At 35.5% G+C, this 18,601-nt stretch overlaps 2 protein-coding genes across 3 annotated transcripts; one reads left to right on the forward strand and one right to left on the reverse strand.

Annotated features, from left to right (window-relative positions):
- Positions 1 to 16: 16 nt before the first annotated feature.
- On the reverse strand, positions 17 to 3,779 carry GAUT12 (galacturonosyltransferase 12). Its single transcript, XM_022037278.2, has 6 exons — positions 3,494 to 3,779; positions 2,227 to 2,282; positions 1,980 to 2,135; positions 1,306 to 1,896; positions 895 to 1,197; positions 17 to 651 (listed from the first exon to the last, which is right to left on the reverse strand). The coding sequence occupies exons 1-6, from the start codon at positions 3,702 to 3,704 to the stop codon at positions 367 to 369; spliced, it is 1,602 nt and encodes a 533-aa protein (XP_021892970.1). The 5' UTR covers positions 3,705 to 3,779; the 3' UTR covers positions 17 to 366.
- A 1,317-nt stretch (positions 3,780 to 5,096) lies between these two features.
- LOC110810953 (Pentatricopeptide repeat (PPR) superfamily protein) lies at positions 5,097 to 10,810 on the forward strand. 2 transcript variants are annotated; one of them, XM_088218546.1, is made up of 2 exons: positions 5,097 to 6,841; positions 10,572 to 10,810. In XM_088218546.1, exon 1 carries the CDS (start codon positions 5,187 to 5,189, stop codon positions 6,795 to 6,797), a length of 1,611 nt encoding a protein of 536 aa, XP_088074672.1. In that variant the 5' UTR covers positions 5,097 to 5,186; the 3' UTR covers positions 6,798 to 6,841; positions 10,572 to 10,810. The 2 variants fall into 2 exon arrangements, with proteins under 2 accessions (XP_088074672.1, XP_021892972.2); XM_022037280.2 differs by lacking the exon at positions 10,572 to 10,810 and adding an exon at positions 7,353 to 8,459 and having other exon boundaries at positions 5,098 to 6,841.
- The last annotated feature ends 7,791 nt before the right edge of the window (positions 10,811 to 18,601 follow it).

Below are 18,601 nucleotides of genomic sequence, written 5' to 3' on the forward strand. Positions count from 1 at the left end.
CTGAGCAGGCTATCTGTTGATGTAATTCTTATTTTTTACTAATAATTTGTACCTGCTTGCATCTCAGAGTAATCTGAATATCGAGAAAACTTCTTCTACATTCATAATTACTAGCAGCTAAACTCTACAGCATGCTCTTCCCATTAGGAGAAGAAATGAAAAAAGAAAATAGAGAGTCAAGGGGAAAGATGGGATCCGGTATATTTGACCATGAGGAGTTCCAAAAATGCAAAGACTGCTACTGCTTTCATTTTACATTCGGTATTGAAGACCTCCAGAGTCTGAAGAACTCTTCTCATTTCATTTTCTCATATAGACATATGCTTTATCACTGTAAGATGAGTATATTCCTCTGAAAATTCCTTGTTAAGATGCTCTGATATGACAGCCTTTGATGAATTTGTCCGAGAAGTCGATGTACTTAGACCACAGTGGCTGAAGTTGAGGAAATGCTATGTCTAGCCAGGGCTTTGCTCTGCCATTGAAATGGATGACGCCAGCACTCTTTGCATCAGCAAGACTTGTATTGTCCTGGTATCCTAGCCCCAACATGTGCCAAAAAGGATCTATAACATGAACATGACCATGGAATGCTATTAGACCAGGAGGCAAAGTACCAAGTTGCCACAAACTCAGATCTGATTTCAAGTTCTGCATGAAAAAGAAGTACGTAGATTGGTAAGTGTAATTAATAACTTCAATTTGCAAGGTAAGAAAAAAAGATGTTGCTTTTACAGTCAATTTCAGTTTATAGCACAAATATGGCCGGTCTTTTTTGAAGGATATTGCAATAATATGGGTGATGATTGAAAGTCTCTTGGTGATCTGCAGTGGCCAACCTGATAGATCTTGTTTTGAGAAAATAAGATCAATGTGGTTGGCAATAGGAATTACCTCTTCAAGCCAGGAGTGATATGTCAAGCTTATGTTGGTTTTCCTCCAAGCTTCTAGATCAAAAATGTTCATGCCATAAGCCCATGCACATTCGTCAGGATTGAAATTCTTTGCTATCAGAGGGTGGGAGAAGTTCAAGTAGCTCTTGAACCTTTTTGACATCACAAACTTGTCTTCACCTCTACATGTCTCCACGGCTCCATTAACCTTCCCATTCATGTCAATGTCCCATAGAGGTGAAAGATCAGTTTGCACCACTATGTCATCATCGAGGAATACCACCTTGTTGAGACTGGGAAACAACTGCAGAAGAAATTGTATCAGGGCTGTGAACTAAAAGAAAGATGGGTCAAGCCCTTTTCTTTACTGTGTTTTCCTTTCAAAAATAGAATGGATAAGAATCTTGATCACCTCTGGTAAATGTATACGGATATGATTCATTACTGAATTGTACTTAGGACTAAGTGCTTGAAGCTTTGCTGCTATAACATAAGGCTTCTCAGTATTGTTTGCCACAATTGCAGATGATCCCCCTCTGAACTGTGACCGAACACGTTGATCTTTTTCCATTGCTTCCAGTACAGGCACCTTACCCTTGGACAACCAGTCGAAATGATGAAGTGCCTTAACCTCAATGATTGCAGGCGTCAAAGGATGCAGCGAAAACCATGCTTGCATCGGGAAATAAGTTTTCTTATCTGTTATGATGTGCAGGACTACTTTCTGGGGGTGTAACGAGTTTCTCACCAAGGATGCAGCAACCACAGATGTTGCAAGGACATTGTCTGAGGCAAGGACAAAGTGGAAGTACGAGTTGTCAACAAGGGCTGGGACAAGCTCTGGGGACGGGAGCTGGAGGCGGGCAGCTGCATTGGTGGAGTGTTCGCTGGCAAGTCTCAAAGCCAGACAGTGGAGCTGTTTAGGTATGCTGCTTGATGCTACATGGCGGTATAGATATTCTTGGATTTTGGCTGTTCTTGTTCTTTGTTCAAGAAGGATGACCTGAGGAAGTGCCAAATTTATTTCCAGATAAATATATTCATCAACCTCAGTTATCATATGAAAGGAAGAAGAGAAGGATGTACCATTTCTCTAAGCTTGACCGCAAATGTCTTTGCATCTGTTTTGGTCTCTTTCATTTCAGCCATGAATTCTTCCAGTGACTGAGGTATGTCAGACCTTCCTTTTAGTTCTTCTTGGCTAAGCGGTTCTTCTAGTACGTGGTACATAACTTCCGGGACCTATTTAGAAAACCCACGTTAGTTTAAATCAAGCTCTTAATAAATCAATTAAGTCATGTTTGGGTAGCAAATTTACAGGTTGGTAGATTACATTTGACTCCAGCTTTCTCCCCAGAATCCTTGGTCCTAGTCTTTTTCCCAAGCAACCTACCATTACCATTATAGATATCAATATCAAACCAATAAAAAAAATAACTTTTTATGTCATCATAACTATTTATTATCTATAGCAACTGTTTTTAGTAATTAAGAAGATATAGCCAGGTGGTGATAACAGAGTTGCTGTTGCACCAAACACCAAGTAAATTAACTATTCATCTATTTTAATTGATCTTTCTTAAACGTGAATATTTTGTAGCTTGAACTTTAAGGTGATATTGACAAATAACCAAGAGATTAGATAGCAATTGTTTTTGAAGTTCTTCCTGGTTATTTATTTATTTTTTTTTCATAATTTCAGATTTGAGATTCACATCTTCTGTTATGGTCGGTGCATTCACATGAATCCAAAAACATACATAATCAGAAACAATTTTTTTAATTATGTCAGCAATATTCTAATCTATCCCTTTCTTTTACCAAAAAAATTAACCGCCAAGAGACATTTGGATTTTATTCTAAAACTCAAATCACTAAATATTATATATCCAGTCTAAGTAGATAATATATTATAGGTTATTTACTAATGAGCAGGGGATAAAGCCAATTGAAGGAATTACCAAACCAAGAAAAACTTAAACTGACATGTTCACTTTTCCCAAGGGAAAAAGCAGACAACTTTTTAAGTTATAATAAACCAGATGCTTACTTTTTATCGATGTTTTTTATTTTAATGATAAACTTTTGATATATTCTCTATACAAAACTAAAACTTGATGCATGTACCTTCATGTAGTTTACATGGATAAACTTAATATTTAATCAAGTCTCAATGAATCTAATTTGTGTTAGTAACTTTTGACATGATATCATATTGTTGGTCTCAACTTTCTTGACATAATAATAACAAAAGATACAGTACTACCGTAAACCTTGTTTTTTTCTGGGTAAAGAGTGCTATTTGTAAATTTTTTTTTTTTGAGGTGAAGTGCTATTGTAATAGAAATGTTAGTAATTTAAAATGAAACTAAGAGTACTGAAACATACTAATGTGAAAGTATTTAGATACATGAATGTGGCATATCTATATATATTTGTTATATGACAAATTATTGAGTTCTCTTGGGGAGTTGGAAGAATTTACAAATGTGGTTGTTTCATTTTAAATGTACTATACATACTTATGTGAAATATAATGAGAGATAAAAATAGATAGATAGATAAAAAAGATAGATGTAAAGTGAAATCAAGAAAGTTACCAATTGTCGAGCATTTGACATCTCCATCAATGTCATCGACAGTGGTTAACAGAAACACAAAGCGGATGAGGAAAGTGGAGAAGAGAAGTGAATAGAAGAGCATTCTATATGAAACCCTTCTCGACCCAACATTTACTTTGATGAATTCTTTAACTCCTTTCCCCGGAAACACCGTGACATGCCTCAAGCTGGGCGATATATGCAGCTGCATTTCTCTCCTATAACCTGAAAACAAACTCACCAAGAAAACCCAGAGAGAGATTATCAGCTTCCTCAATTTAGAAAGAAAGAGAAGAGTATGGAATTGCAAGAAGCAGAGGTGAAGAGTTGTAAAAAAAAGGAAGGAAATGTTGAAAGTTGCTATCAGTCACCTAACCTTGCTTTGTGTTTAGGTTAGATATCATGTTTCTTGAGGAGGTTTTATTAACAAGATACATGGAGGAAGAAGGAAGTTGTTAATGGAGAAAGAGACTTCAGACTTAGAACCTCTACAGGACATGGCATGTAGCTTCATTATCTTATTATGTATATATATCATATATGTTTGATGTAATTTGGGTGAGTTTTCAAGGTGGGAAGTTTACATATTATTATTATTTTTCCTTTGGAGAAAAATAAAAGGAAAGATTAGAGGATTTGTTTGGTTGTTACTTAGCTTTGCCTGCACATGAAGTTTTTTCTTTCTTTTTTTTTTTTTTTTTTTTTGGGTGTAGAATACAAAACAGGGTTTCTTTCTGAGACTTGTATGGATACATACAGGGTTTCTGAATGGAAAATGACTCTTTCTCTCTACTTCCAAAGTAGGGTATCTGTGTGAAGAATTTTATTGTTGGAGTGAAAAAGACAGAAAATTAATAATATAATATATTAATTAAAAATTATCAATTCTATAAAAAGGGTTTATCATATTGTGTAATAATCTATAGGTAGTGTACTTAGATGTGATATATTATAATATTGAAAAAATGTTATACCACACACATATACATAGATGTAGTCTTATTTGTGTTTTCTTAAATTGAATGTAGTCTTATTTGTTTGATGCACTAAATATTGCAAAAAAAAATTATACTACATGTATATATGTATGTATGTATATGTGCTCTTGTTTGTTTGATACACTAAAAACCAAAATAAGTTTAATATTGAGTCTCTTACTTTACCTCTTCAAATAAATAAACAAACAAATAAGCCTTTTATTTACTTCTCATAAAAAAAATAAATAGTCTCATTCTATATATATATATACACACACACACACACACACATAAAAGAATAAGATTTATGTGGTTGAATTTCCTAATCAAACTATCTAACTCTAAATTTATATTTGTTTAAAAAACAAAAATGAGGAAAGAGTTTATAACATGCTTGGCTTGCAGAGAATAATTTGAAATCATTAATATAAAAATATGGTGAGTTTTTATTTGACAGATCTCTTGTCAATTCAGTTTGACCCTAAAGTCATCGGATTTCGTCGGTCAAACTTGTAGATTACAATTAAAATTTAAATAACATTTTTTTTAGATTAATTTTATATGTTAAATAAAAATTATTTTAAAAAAAAAATTTAAAAGAATCTGTCATTAAGACTGACCACCGGTTCACGCCCAACCCATTAAAATCCTTGACAGAACCGGGCCGGCAAGCTTCCTCCGCCCGGTTCAGACAGTTCTTCGACGGGAACATAACTATGAGCCATCGTTTTTCTTTATCAAGTGTCACTCTTCAGTCTTCAACCATGGCTTTCAGATCACTTTTCTTCAAACCCAGGAAAATCTTACTCTCTCTCCACAAACCCAACTCACACACTCATTTTCACTTTTTCTCTTCTTGCGCGCAGCAACTCGCAGACCCGCCATTACTGTACCTTGTGAACGAAATCTCCCGCGTACTGAGCGATCACAGATACCCCCATCATGACCTGGATCTCCCTCTTAGTCCTTACTCTTCCAAATTATCCACAACCTTGGTTGAGCAGGTGTTGAAACGCTGCAAAAATCTCGGCTTCTCTGCTCACAGATTCTTTCTTTGGGCTAAAACAATCCCGGGTTTTGAACATAGTTTGGAAAGCTATCACATTTTGGTTGATATTTTGAGTAGTAGCCGGCAGTTTGCTATACTGTGGGATTTTTTGATTGAAGCCAGAGAACATAACTACTTCCTTATAAGCCCAGAGGTTTTCTGGATTATTTTCAGAGGTTATAGCAAAGCTAATTTACCAGCGGATGCCATCAGAGCTTTTAATAAAATGATTGAGTTTGGGATTAAGCCTAGTGTTGATGATCTAGATAAGCTTTTATATGTTCTGTGCAAAAGGAAGCATGTTAAGCATGCCCAAGAATTTTTTAACAGAGTTAAGGTTGAATTTAAACCAAATGCAAAAACTTACAGCATTTTGATTCGTGGGTGGGGGGATATAGGAGAATCGAATGAAGCACGCAAGCTGTTCGATGAAATGCTCGAACGAGGTTTCTCGGTTGACTTGCCTGCGTATGATAGCTTGTTGGAGGCTTTATGCAAAGGAGGAAATGTGGATGAAGCATACAAGATATTTGGAGAAATGCGTTCTCATGGAATTGAGGCGGATGCTTGTAGTTATTCAATCTTCATTCGTTCATACTGTGAAGCAGATGATATCCATTCGGCTTTTCGGGTTCTTGACAGAATGAGGAGATACAATCTTGTGCCTAATGTGTATACATACAATTATCTTCTCAAGAAACTTTGTCAGCACGAAAAGGTGGACGATGCTTACCTACTCTTAGAGGAGATGATTGAGAGGGGAGCGGGCCCGGATACATGGAGTTACAATGCCGTCCTAGCTTACCATTGTGATCACTGTGAGGTCAATAGAGCTCTTAGATTAATTTCTAGAATGGAGAAATATAATTGCTTGGCTGATAAGCATACTTACAATATGGTGCTGAAGTTGCTTATTAGGGTTGGGAGGTTCGACAGAGCAACCGAGGTTTGGGAATCAATGAGGAATAATGGATTTTATCCTTCTGTTTCGACATATGCAGTGATGGTTCATGGCCTATGTAAGAAGAAAGGTAAATTAGAGGAAGCCTGTAAATACTTTGAGATGATGATTGATGAAGGAATACCACCATATTCTTCTACTATTGAGCTGTTGAGGGACAGACTGATAGGGCTAGGATTGCGGGACAATGTCGAGATTCTAGCAGAGAAGATGGAGCATAGCTCTTCTTCTTCCATACAGGAGCTGGCAGATGCAATGAGAGGTAATAAAGGAAGGATAAGATCAAGAAGTGAAGAAACTGAGCTTGAAAGTGAGTAGAAATGTTGTCACTCGGAGTAAGAATCAGTACTTCAGAAGAACAAGTAAGTCGAAAGACCCATGAATAGGATTACATAATTTTAAATTTTCCTGAGAAAATTAAGCAATAATTGATGTAAAAGGAAACTTTTTTATTTTAATTTAAAAAATGAAAGTAATATAATGGTTTTTTTTGGTAATAAAGAAACATAATGACTTGTTGGATGACTAAAGTTTCCTAAAACTAAATTACACATAATTCAATTTCATTGAAGTGATAATGAATTAATTTGTGGGAAAAATGAATGAGTTGAGCGTTCTGGCAAGGAACATGAATCAAATCACTATCTATCACTTAAAGGCTTTTGGTCAAATTTCTAATCCGTTTGAGATTTTTATTTCTATTTTATATTTATTTTTAAACTAAATCCTGCTGACAATATCTTGAACCCATGTTCGATTAAGTTAATACACTTTTTAGGTTGTTTCAATGCTAAACAGAAATCATGAAAATTTCTGAAAATTTCAGTAAAGTCAATTTCAGTTGATGATTGTGTAAGTTATTTTTCTTTGTAGGTATAGATCTAGAGTGACAAAAAGGCGGAACAAGAGTGTTTAAGTATGATTGACATCAAAAGTAATTCCATTTCTGGTGTAGAAACGTTTTCAGATTTTGTCTTGAACTTAAAGACAAAAAGCCCAAATCAACAAGGAATGTCCAGTACTGGTTCTTGTTTATTTGTCATTTCCTTAACTTTGGATTTCCCCACAGAGCTTCAGCCATTGGAGCAGTTTAACTGTCCAGTGCTTTCCAAGGAGTTTTTTAACCAAGCCATCACTTGTTAGGCAAAACCCAAGTAAGCAGCCGGATTGAGGAAATTCATGCTAGTTTCTTGGGTTGGATTTGGTGACAAAAGCATATTCAAACTCTTGTCCTTTTTACCTTTCTTCCTCTGTTGATCTGCTTTTAGTTTGCTTTTTGTCTGTATCAAAAAGTCTATAAGGACTACTCCAATACAACAGTTTCATTCTCTAGCCATGGAAATTTCGGCTGCTGTGATTGCTGAAGTTGGCAATAGTTGCATGAATAAGCTCTGTTTGTCAAAGAGAGCATCCTTTTCAAATCTCATGGTAACATCAAAGCTCTGCAGAAGGAATTGGTGAGGCTCACTTGCTGAAAGAGTGAAATTGAAGAAGATGTTGGATTAGCTGAAACAGAAGGCAAATGACCAACAGCACAAGTTCATGGCTGGTCATGAAGAACAAACCATGTTGGAGGAGGCTGATAGACTCACTGTCCAAGAATGCAGTGCGAGTTGTAATATTTATTTGCATTACCAACTCAGCAGGAGTATTGCAAAGAAGTGTGAAGCAGTAAAGCATCTAATAGACTCATCCAGTTTCCACATTTTGATTGTTGATAGGAAGTCTCCCATAAAAGCTGTTAAGGCCCATCCCTCGTTGATCAAGAGGGACTACAGAACATGACCAAAAGACTCGTTGAACTCCTGGAGGATGATGAGATTAAACGAATTTGGTGTATGGGAAATGGGAGGAGTTGGTAAAACTACACTGGTGAAGAACTTGAACAATGAGCTCCAGGCCTCTTCTCTGATGGATAATCTGTTTGAATTGATCATCTGGTTCACCATCTCGAAGGACTTGGATTTGGAGAAAATTCAATCTCAAATTGCCAATATATTGAAGGTAGAATTAGATGCGGATTAGACCATCAAAAAAAGGGTAAGATGCTGCTTGAAAGATTAACTAACAGGAAGAAGATTCTGCTCATTCCAGATGATATCTGGCAGAAAATTGATTTGGACATTGTGGGTATTCCTAGAAGCGACAATGAAGAAGCTGTGAGATCCTGCTGACAACTAGATCTCTTGATATATGTGGAGAGACAATGACGGACACACATATCAGGCGTCATGTCCTAAATGAAAAGGTTTCCTGCAAATCGTTTGCACAGAATGTGGGCAGTGTGGTTGAGTTAGAAAAGATAAACCCGCTAGCAAGATTAGTTGCTTAGGAATGCTGTGGCCTGTCATTAGCAATCCAGACTATACATGATTGTAGAATGTTCATATGTAGAAATGTATATATACATGTATACTTACATTAAGGATAGCTGGTATTGTTAGGACAGTTGGGTGCTCTCTCTATTAATTTTTTAGTTTTTTGTTAGCATCTTTTAACCGTTTTTTGTCTTGACCAAAAGTCTACATATTTGGCATATTTGTACCCATATAAGATTGAAGAAAATTAGGGGATTTTTTCTCGTTACACAAACTTTCTCTCTTTGTTTTCTTCATGGTTTCAGAGCGGCAACTCTAATCCAAAATCTTTCATCATCCAACTCAAGCTGAAATGGGCATGGATGAGCAAAACTCCTCCCACATTGATCATGTCTCGGGTTCCTTCAATCCAATACCTATCGACCATTCTCACATTGATCAGACACCTTCATTTGTCATTGGACATAGACTGAATGAAAGTAATTATCTCCAATAGTCTTCATCCGTTCTCATGTTCATCCGAAGGAGGAACATGGATGAATATCTTACGGGAGAAGCTGTTCAACCACCAGTGAATGATCCAAGTGCTCGTTCATGGAAGGCCGAAAACAATCTGGTAATGTCATGGTTAGTCAACTCAATGACAACAAAGATTGGAGAAAATTTTTTGTTGTATGAAACCGCATACGACATCTGGGTAGCCGCACGCAAGTTTTACTCCAGCCGAGACAATATCTCTGCCACCTTCGAGATCGAGACTCAGCTGTACGACCTGCGACAGGGGGAGCTCAATGTAACACAGTACTACAATGCACTCTCTCGGTACTGGCAGCAACTTGACATCTTCAAGGAACACTCGTGGAATTGTCCTGAAGACTCGAAACTCTTCAAAACTCACACTGAACATAAAAGGATCTTCAAATTTTTTATGAGACTAAACAAAAACTTGGATGAGTTTTGTGGTCGCGTTCTAGGTACAAAGCCGCTGCCGAATATCAGAGAAGCTTTCTCTGAAGTCCGTCAAGAAGAGAGTAGAAAGAAGATCATGATGGGTGATTTTTACTCTGTCACGAACCCGACGAACACAACTTCTGCCCTTGCTGCTCAGAGGAAGCCGCTGCTCGGTGGACTTTAGCCTAGTGCCCTAAATCACGAGCACGCCTATGCTTTCGTCGGGCGTACTTCTGAAATTGGAGGAAATAAATAGAGACCTTGGTGTGATTATTGCAAAAAATTGGGTCATATTAGGGATAAATGCTGGAAATTACATGGCAAGCCAGCATATAGGAAAAATTATAAAAATGACATTTAGAGTAATATGGTAATTTTAGAAGAATTATCCCCTGCAGCCAGTACTACCGAGAGCTCTCCCTTCAGTCTAACCCAATTAGAGGCCCTCATGTAAATGTTTTCTCATTAGGGTATTCTCCGTAATGCTTCCGTTGCTTAGAGAGGTAATTGCTTACTCAGTTTATCTGCTTACTCTGTAAAAAAGCAAATGTGGATTATTAATTCAGGAGCATATGATTATATGACCGGAGACATTACACTCCTTCATCGTTACAGTGAATGTAAGGAAATCTCATCCATCAGAATTGCTGATGGAACAAGTTCTAGAGATGCAGGAATTGGATTAACTACTATATCACCAAATTTGATATTGCAGTCCGTTCTTTATATGCCTAATCTAGACTGCAATATGCTATCTGTAAGTAAATTATGTAACGACTCGAACTGTGTTGTTAAATTTGACAGTGATTTTTGTGTTTTTCAGGACTTGACCACGAGAACAATGATTGATAGTGCTAAGAAGGACTCAGAACTTTATCCTCTGTTAGTCAAAATTTCACCTCTTAATAGACAAACTTCAAGTGCAGTATGTGTTAATTTAGTATCTGTAGGATGTTCTAATATTGACGAATCTATTATGTTATGACATTATAGATTAGGACATCCAAACTATATGTACTTAAAATAACTATTTTCTGCTATATTCAAAAATAAAAATCCAAGTTCATTTTAATGTGAAGTATGTCAATTCTCTAAATATACTCGCAATTCATATCCCAGTATTGCTTACAAACCCTCAAAATTCTTTGCATTAATTCATAATAATGTATGGGGATCGGCATGAGTAAAAATTATTACTGGCACAAAATGATTTGTCTCCTTTATTGACGATCACACTAGAATAACTTGGGTCTATTTGATGAAAGAAAAATATAAAGTTAGTGAAATCTTTCAAAAATTCAACACTATGATTCAAACCCAATTTCAAACAAAAATACAAGTGTTGAAAATAGATAATGCATGTGAATATTTTGCATCCAACCTAGTCAAATTCCTTTCTTGCCAATGTATTGTCCATCAAAGTTCTTGTCCCTACACCCTTCAACAAAATAGTGTGGTCGAAAGGAAAAATAAATACATTCTTGAAGTATCCCATTCACTCATATTTACCATATATATCCCTAAGTATCTTTGGGGAGAGACTATCCTCACAGCTACATATATGATCAACAGAATGTCCTCCCATATCCTTAAGTTTAAAACACCTTATAATTCAATACTTCAAGCATTCCCAACATCGCACATCCTTCACACAATTCCGTTTAAAGTCTCTGGTTGTTCTTCTTATGTTCACATTCACAGTCATCTTAGAGAAAAACTTGATCTTAAAACCCCTCAAATGTGTTTTTGTCAGGTATTCCAATTCTAAAAAAGATTACAAATATTTTTGTCCAGTAACCCGCCGGTTCTATAACACTATAGATGTTATCTTCTTTGAGAACCAACATTTTTATCTCACTCTTGATATTCAGAGGGAGACATCTGGAATTCAGAAATATCAATTTGTAGGATGTGAATATCCTTCCTCTATAGACTCCATTGACAACTTCAGAAAAAGATCATGTTCCTGAAACCACCAAAGAACTTGAACTTATCACAGAGACTTATAACACATTACCTGCAGTTAGTGAGTTGCGTGTCTATATAAGGAGGAACAAAACTCAAGGTAAAGATAAAGTACCTAAACCATCTATATTCTGTCATGACTGAACTCCTGAACCAAGCACCCATAATAACACAGGTAATGAGATTTCTTACTCTACTGATGATATTGGTTTATTTATTGTATTACGAAAGGGTATTCGTTCTTGTACTATGCGTCCCATATAGGATCATGTCTCTTATGGCAAGCTATCTTCGAAGTATCATGCATTTGTTAGCAAGTTTGATAGCATCTTTCCTGAACCAAGAACAGTTCATGAAGTTCTCAAGATTCTTGAATAGAATGCTGCTATCCAAGAAGAAATTTCAGCCCTTGAGAAAAATAGGACATGAGAATTATCTAATCTACCTTCAGGAAAGGCTCCTGTTGGATGCAAGTGGATCTTCACCACCAAGTACAATCCTAATGGTAGTGTAAGCCACTACAAAGCTCGACTTGTTGCTAAAAGGTTTACTCAATCATATGACATCGACTATAAAGAGATTTTTGTTCATGTTGCCAAACACAACACAATTCGGGTATTATTCTCTTTAGTATCTAATCTTGATTGGCTTTTCTATCAACTTGATATAAAAAATGATTTCCTTAATGGTGACCTAGAGGAAGAAGTGTTCATGGAAGTCCCACTTGGACTCAAAATGAATCCTCAAAAGCTATGCAAATTAAAGAAGGCACTGTATGGCCTCAAATAGTCTTTAAGAGCTTGGTTTGACAGATTTACCAGGGCAGTAAAACACATGCGATATCAGCAATGTCAATCCGATCATACCTTGTTTGTCAAACATTGTATCACAGGGAGAAGAGCTATACTAATTGTTTATATGGATGATATTATCCTTACAGTTGATCACAGTGAAGAAATTCAAAAACTGAAAGACTTTCTAGCTAGAGAATTTGAAATTAAAGACCTTGGGTTGCTCAAGTATTTCCTTGGAATGGAAATTGCTATATCCAAGAAAGGAATTTCTATATCTCAACGGAAGTACATTTTAGATCTCTTGAATGAAACAGGTATACTTGGTTGTAAACCTGCTGAGACTCTTATGGAAACAAACACTAAACTTGGTTCCAAAAGTGACAGTAAACCTTTGATAAAGAAATGTATCAAAGTTTTATAGGTAAACTTATGTACTTAACTCATACAAGACCTGACATCTGCTTCACTGTTAGTATTGTGAGTCAGTTCATGTCTCAACCTACTGAAGAACACATGTGTGCTGTTTATCGTATTCTGAGGTATCTAAATATGATATCTAGATATGAATTATTCTTTCAGAAGAATATGGTCAGAGATATTGAGATCTATACTGATGTTAATTAGGCTGGATCTGTAACAGATAGAAGATCTACATATGGTTACTCCTCTTATGTTTAGGGTAATTTAGTCATTTGACATAGTAAGAAGTAATATATTGTATCAGGAAGCAGCATTGAAGCTGAATTACGATCACTTGCACATGGAATATGTGAGGGAGTATGACTTAAAAAGATTCTACTAGAACTAAGATTTTCTGCTCCTATTGCAATGAGAATTTGGTGTGATAATCAATCAACTATTAGCATGGCCAAGAACCTTGTACACCATGACAGAACTAAACATATTGAAATTGATCGTCACTTCATCAGAGAAAAAATTAAAAGTTCGGATGTGTCACTCCTATACATCCCGACTAGTCAACAAACAACTGACATACTCATCAAGGCACTACCAAAAAGGGAGTTCAATAATCTTGTATTCAATGTAGGGTTACTTAACATATACGTAACCTAAATTGAGGGAGAGTGTAGAATGTTCATATGTAGGAATGTATATATACATGTATACTTACATTAAGGACAGCTGGTATTGTTAGGACAACTAGGTGCTCTCTCCACTAACTTTTTTAGTTTTTTGTTAGCATCTTTTAACCGTTTTTTGTCTTGGCCAAAGGCTTATATATTTGGCACATTTGTACCCACGTAAGATTGAAGAAAATTAGGGGATTTTTTTTCGTCACACAAACTGTCTCTCCTTGTTTTCTTCAATGATGAACAAAACAATGGTGGAATTGTGGATGAAAGCACTTAGTCAATTGCATTGCTCTTTGCCTCATGTTATGAGCATTAAAGACAAGGTCTATCAACACCTAAGGTTGAGCTACAACTCGTTGCTGAATATGATTCTTCAATGGTGTTTTCTTTTTTCTTCTTTATACCCAGAAAACTGCTCAATTAAATCGAGTGAACTAATAAAATCCTGGATAGCTGATGGAATCACATATAAACACCAAAACTTGGAAAAATCTTTCAATTATGGCATTGTTTTTGTTGAGAATTTGGAGGATTGTTGCTTACTAGAACAAGGTGAAGACATTGGAACTATAAAAATGCATGATTTAGTCAGGGATTTAGCCATATGGATATCTCTGTTAATATGGTATTGCATTATCTCAAATGTCATAGAAGTTGCAGAAATCTTTCAAGAGGATTTCATATATGAACAACAAACTTAGGAAGTTTCCCAATCAACTCTCGGGATACTCTTAGCTGATAGTGTTTTTCCTCCAAGGCAACCCTATTATAAAATACATGGTAACTTCTTTCTAGAAGCTAGAGCACTTAAAGTGTTGAACTTAGGCAAAACTTTCATCACTTCATTGTCACAACACTTGCTCAATTAGGGGAGCTTCGTTATTTTCTCCTGAGAACTTGTTAGTCACTTGAGAGACTGCCTCAACTTGGATCTCTCAATAAACTCCAATTCCTTGATCTCTCTGGCACTAGACTCCGAAAACTACCAAAAGATATGGTTAGATTAAGTATTCTCCGAGAACTAGACTTGTCCTATACATACAACCTAGAAAAGATCGAACCTGGAACCATGTCAGTATTGTCTGATCTTGAGGCCTTGGACATGTCTTTCAGTGCATGCAAATGAGAGGTTAAGTATCACGTAGAAGAAAGAAAAGCTTTATTCCATGTGATTAAAAGTTTGGAGAAACTCTCCCTTCTATACATAAGGTTATATAAGGTTGATTATCTTACTTCAAATATCACCTGGCTGAGAAGATTGAGCAAGTTCAACATATAAAAGTCTAAGGAGCTGTGATTTGGATGAGTCATTCACCTAACATGATGGAAAAAGGGTCATTCACAAAGGAGTTGACCTCATCAATAAGAGGCCTTAAAAGGTTGTTATGCACTGTAAATGTCGTGGACCTAGTTATTTATGATGGCCTAAGTGGGTTGTCTAAGCTAATTACCAAGAGCAGCCTATGACCTGCCAAGCCTCGAGTCAGTCAATATATCAAGTTGTGATTGCATCACAAATCTTCTAAGTTGGGATACCATAAGAAGCATGCTACCCAATTTGGAGCACTTAAGACTTAGCAGCTTGGGAAATTTAGATATAATTTTGGAAGGAATGGTCCCTCAAGGAGGATGCCTAGGGAGGCTAAAAACCACATCGAAGTAATGGATTCCCCCAAACTGAAGAACCTCATATCTTTTGCTTTGGTTCAACAGCTGCCAAATCTTGAGGAGACCAAGGTTGGTAGCTGCAGAAGGATTCGATCTCTTATTGTAGGTAAAGTGCCAAACTTGGTGCTCGCAAGTTTGAAAGTTATATAAGTTGACCAAATTGAGGTTTGTTTGTTCAGGGCAACATCTTGGCCTACTTTGTAGAGGATTGAGGTGAGCAATTGTACGAGGTTGAAAAAACTTCCAATATATGTGTTATATTCTTGAGATCTGGATCTTGTCACCAGGTGATTAACAATAAAGTTGTCTTTTAACAAATAGTTAATACCCTTATTTTTATTGCAAAAACGATTTATTTTGTGAAAATAGATTACAGCTCATCAAAGAGAGCTGCTACCTTTGACATTGTTAGAGAGAACTCCAATCTCCTAATTTAAAATAATATTCTGACTTCTCTTTATTAATAACAAGTATGTCCCTTTATATACAAGTTATAATTCTTATTTAGAAATTTTAATTTAATTAGGAACACTCTACTAAAATATTAAAAATCATATATTATTTAAAAATCTAATATTAATGAACAATAATATGCTATTTAGAAATCTAATACTAATTAGAATTTCATATTTAATTGAATTTCAACATCTTATTTAGGTCTTATAAATTCGTTCATAATATTACTCCCTCTGTTCTTCAAACTTGTCCACAAGCTTGATATGTGGATATAGCTTTCTTCTCGGTCTTTTCTTGTTGTTCAGGACCAAGGTCGCATTTCATCTCGAGACAAAACAGTCGTTTACATTAATGACCTTGAACAAATAGTTCATTCCAGTTATAGCACAACCCCTTTAGCCTCATTTCTATCATCTTTGTCATTATTAATTTTTTTATAAATAGAGATGAAGTGTTACCAGATTGTGTTGTAACGTTGCTGTTCTATGGAGTCGATTTTTTTAACTGAAATGTTAAGCTTGGTTATGAACTGAGAATGATCACTATAATTATGTTCGGTCATATCCTACAATTGTTGTTTCCTTTTAAAACCTCTGGCCATATGGGTGATTGCACCTCGACATCTAAACAGAGGAAATCTCTCAATCCTCTTGTGAACAAACTTACATGTTGATCAATCTAAATGAACTTATTTGTTCTTGCTAGTTTTTCTTAGAACTGCCTCTGGTAGTCTGCAACCGATCCCGTCTGTTTAAAGTTTACTAGTTATTGAATTCAATTTAGTTGAATGTAGGTTGTTCAGATTCTAACTGATGGTACCACAGTTATGCCTCTCCAAGTATATGGAAGGCGGTCAATCCCACCTTACCTCTTTCCAGCATGTGTTGATTGGCAAAAAACTACTCACATCGATGCAACCATATTAGAGGATCTTCAGAGCCATCGAACATTGGAAAGTCTAATTTGGTGCAGCGGGCAACGACTCCATTACCTGGATGATTGTTTGCATTTTGCGACTGACTTTCGGTGTGAAGTGCTTGAGGTGGTTGTTCCCGAAGGTGGTTGTTGCTTGCAGTTCCTTCTGATTCTGTTTGTCTATCATGATTAAAGCTGACTAGTATCCCTTTGATTTGTTTGGATAACTCCTGCAACTAGCTGCTCAATCACCTTTCAATCTCTATGGTCCATGCTTCGTTTGCGATTAGGGCTTCTTGGAGCAACAATTGCAAATATTCTTTTGTTGCAGAGTCGCCTATTATGTTAGGTTCTGATACCAATTTATTATGTTCTTGAAATCATGATCTTGTCACCGGGCGGTTAACAATAAAGTCGTCTTCTAAAAAATTGTTAACATTTTTGTTCTTATTGTAAGAGTGATCTAGTTTGTGAAAATATATTATGCCTCATCAAATGGAGCTACTATCTTGGATCTCATTACAAAGAGCTCCAATCTTGTAGTTTAAATAATATTCTGACTTATTTTATTAATAGTAAGCATATCCTTTTATATAAAGATTATAATTTTTATTTAGAAATTTTAATTTAATTAAGAATATCCTACTAAAATATTGAAAATTCTACACTATTTAGAAATTTAATATTAATAAAAAATTATATCCTATTTAAGAATATAATATTAATTAGGATTTCATATTTACTATTTAAAAATTTAATGCTACTTAGAATTTCGTATTTAATTGAACTTTAATATCTTATTTAAATCTTATAAATTTGTCCATAACGCTTTGTTTACAATATATTATTAACCATTAAAGAAATAAGAGGAGAGTTAGAAGGTGGAATAACCTTGGATGGGAAGATGATGAAACTAAATTCTGTTTCTAAGAGAGATTCCAAACCCAATGAAGATTCTGAAAATCGTGTTATTGTTGCTTCTCAACTTGTGTTACATTTAGATTTTTGTTTTGTTTAATAATAATTTAATATTATTTCTTCTTAATTTATATAGTTTGTTTCCAAAAGCATGTCGGATAATGTTTTTATTTTAGAATTATCAACTCGAGTTTGAATTTTATTTTCCATTTAGTCTGGTGATAATTAATAAAGAACTATCAAGCAGAAACAGTGTAACGGCCCCGGAAATCCAAAAAGAAATATGTAATAATTTAAGTGCGGAAGCGAAACAAAATGTTAAGATCTTACATCCCTTACATAATAATTTAAAAGTATTGAACAACATTACGGAATGAATTCTCTGAAAGAAACACGAGAAATAAGAAAAATAATAAAAAATAGAAAGTATCTAGCATCTACTCGCAATCTTCTTGCGGATCGGACTCTGGAACCAGGTCCTCTTGATCTGAAATAGTTAAATAAAGGATGAATTACACTAACCCAGTAAGGATATCACATTATATCGCTGGTACAGAAGTAAATGTTGGTATAAAATCAAAACAACTAATGGAGCACTAAATTTATCAATTTCGTTTATCAATCATAAAACTATTTATCGTTCACTTACCGTAATGGAATTTATGAAAATAACCTATAGAGACAATAGTACCATACATATCATAATTTTATGAACACCCAACAACATAGAATATATCATAAATTTATATCCATTAACAATAAACTAAATCATAACCATTTCTCATTTTACCAGCCTACTAGTATCCATGGGGGTTCATAGAGATGTCCCCTCTACACGTGAACCATTTTCCTTAACAATCTCAATTACAAGGTCGTCCCCATATCTCGTCCAGTATGAATGTCAAGATATCAAACCTCAATACCTCGTCCAATATGAGGGTGAAGCGGGTTGTCCCTATACCCCGTCCGTTATGAGTGTCAAATTACCAAGTCTCCATACCCCGTCCGGTATGAGACAACGTTTACAGTAGGATTCCCTATGT

Source organism: Carica papaya, chromosome 4 (genome assembly GCF_054855325.1).
Source record: "Carica papaya isolate Zhongbai chromosome 4, ASM5485532v1, whole genome shotgun sequence".
NCBI classification, from domain to species: domain Eukaryota; kingdom Viridiplantae; phylum Streptophyta; class Magnoliopsida; order Brassicales; family Caricaceae; genus Carica; species Carica papaya.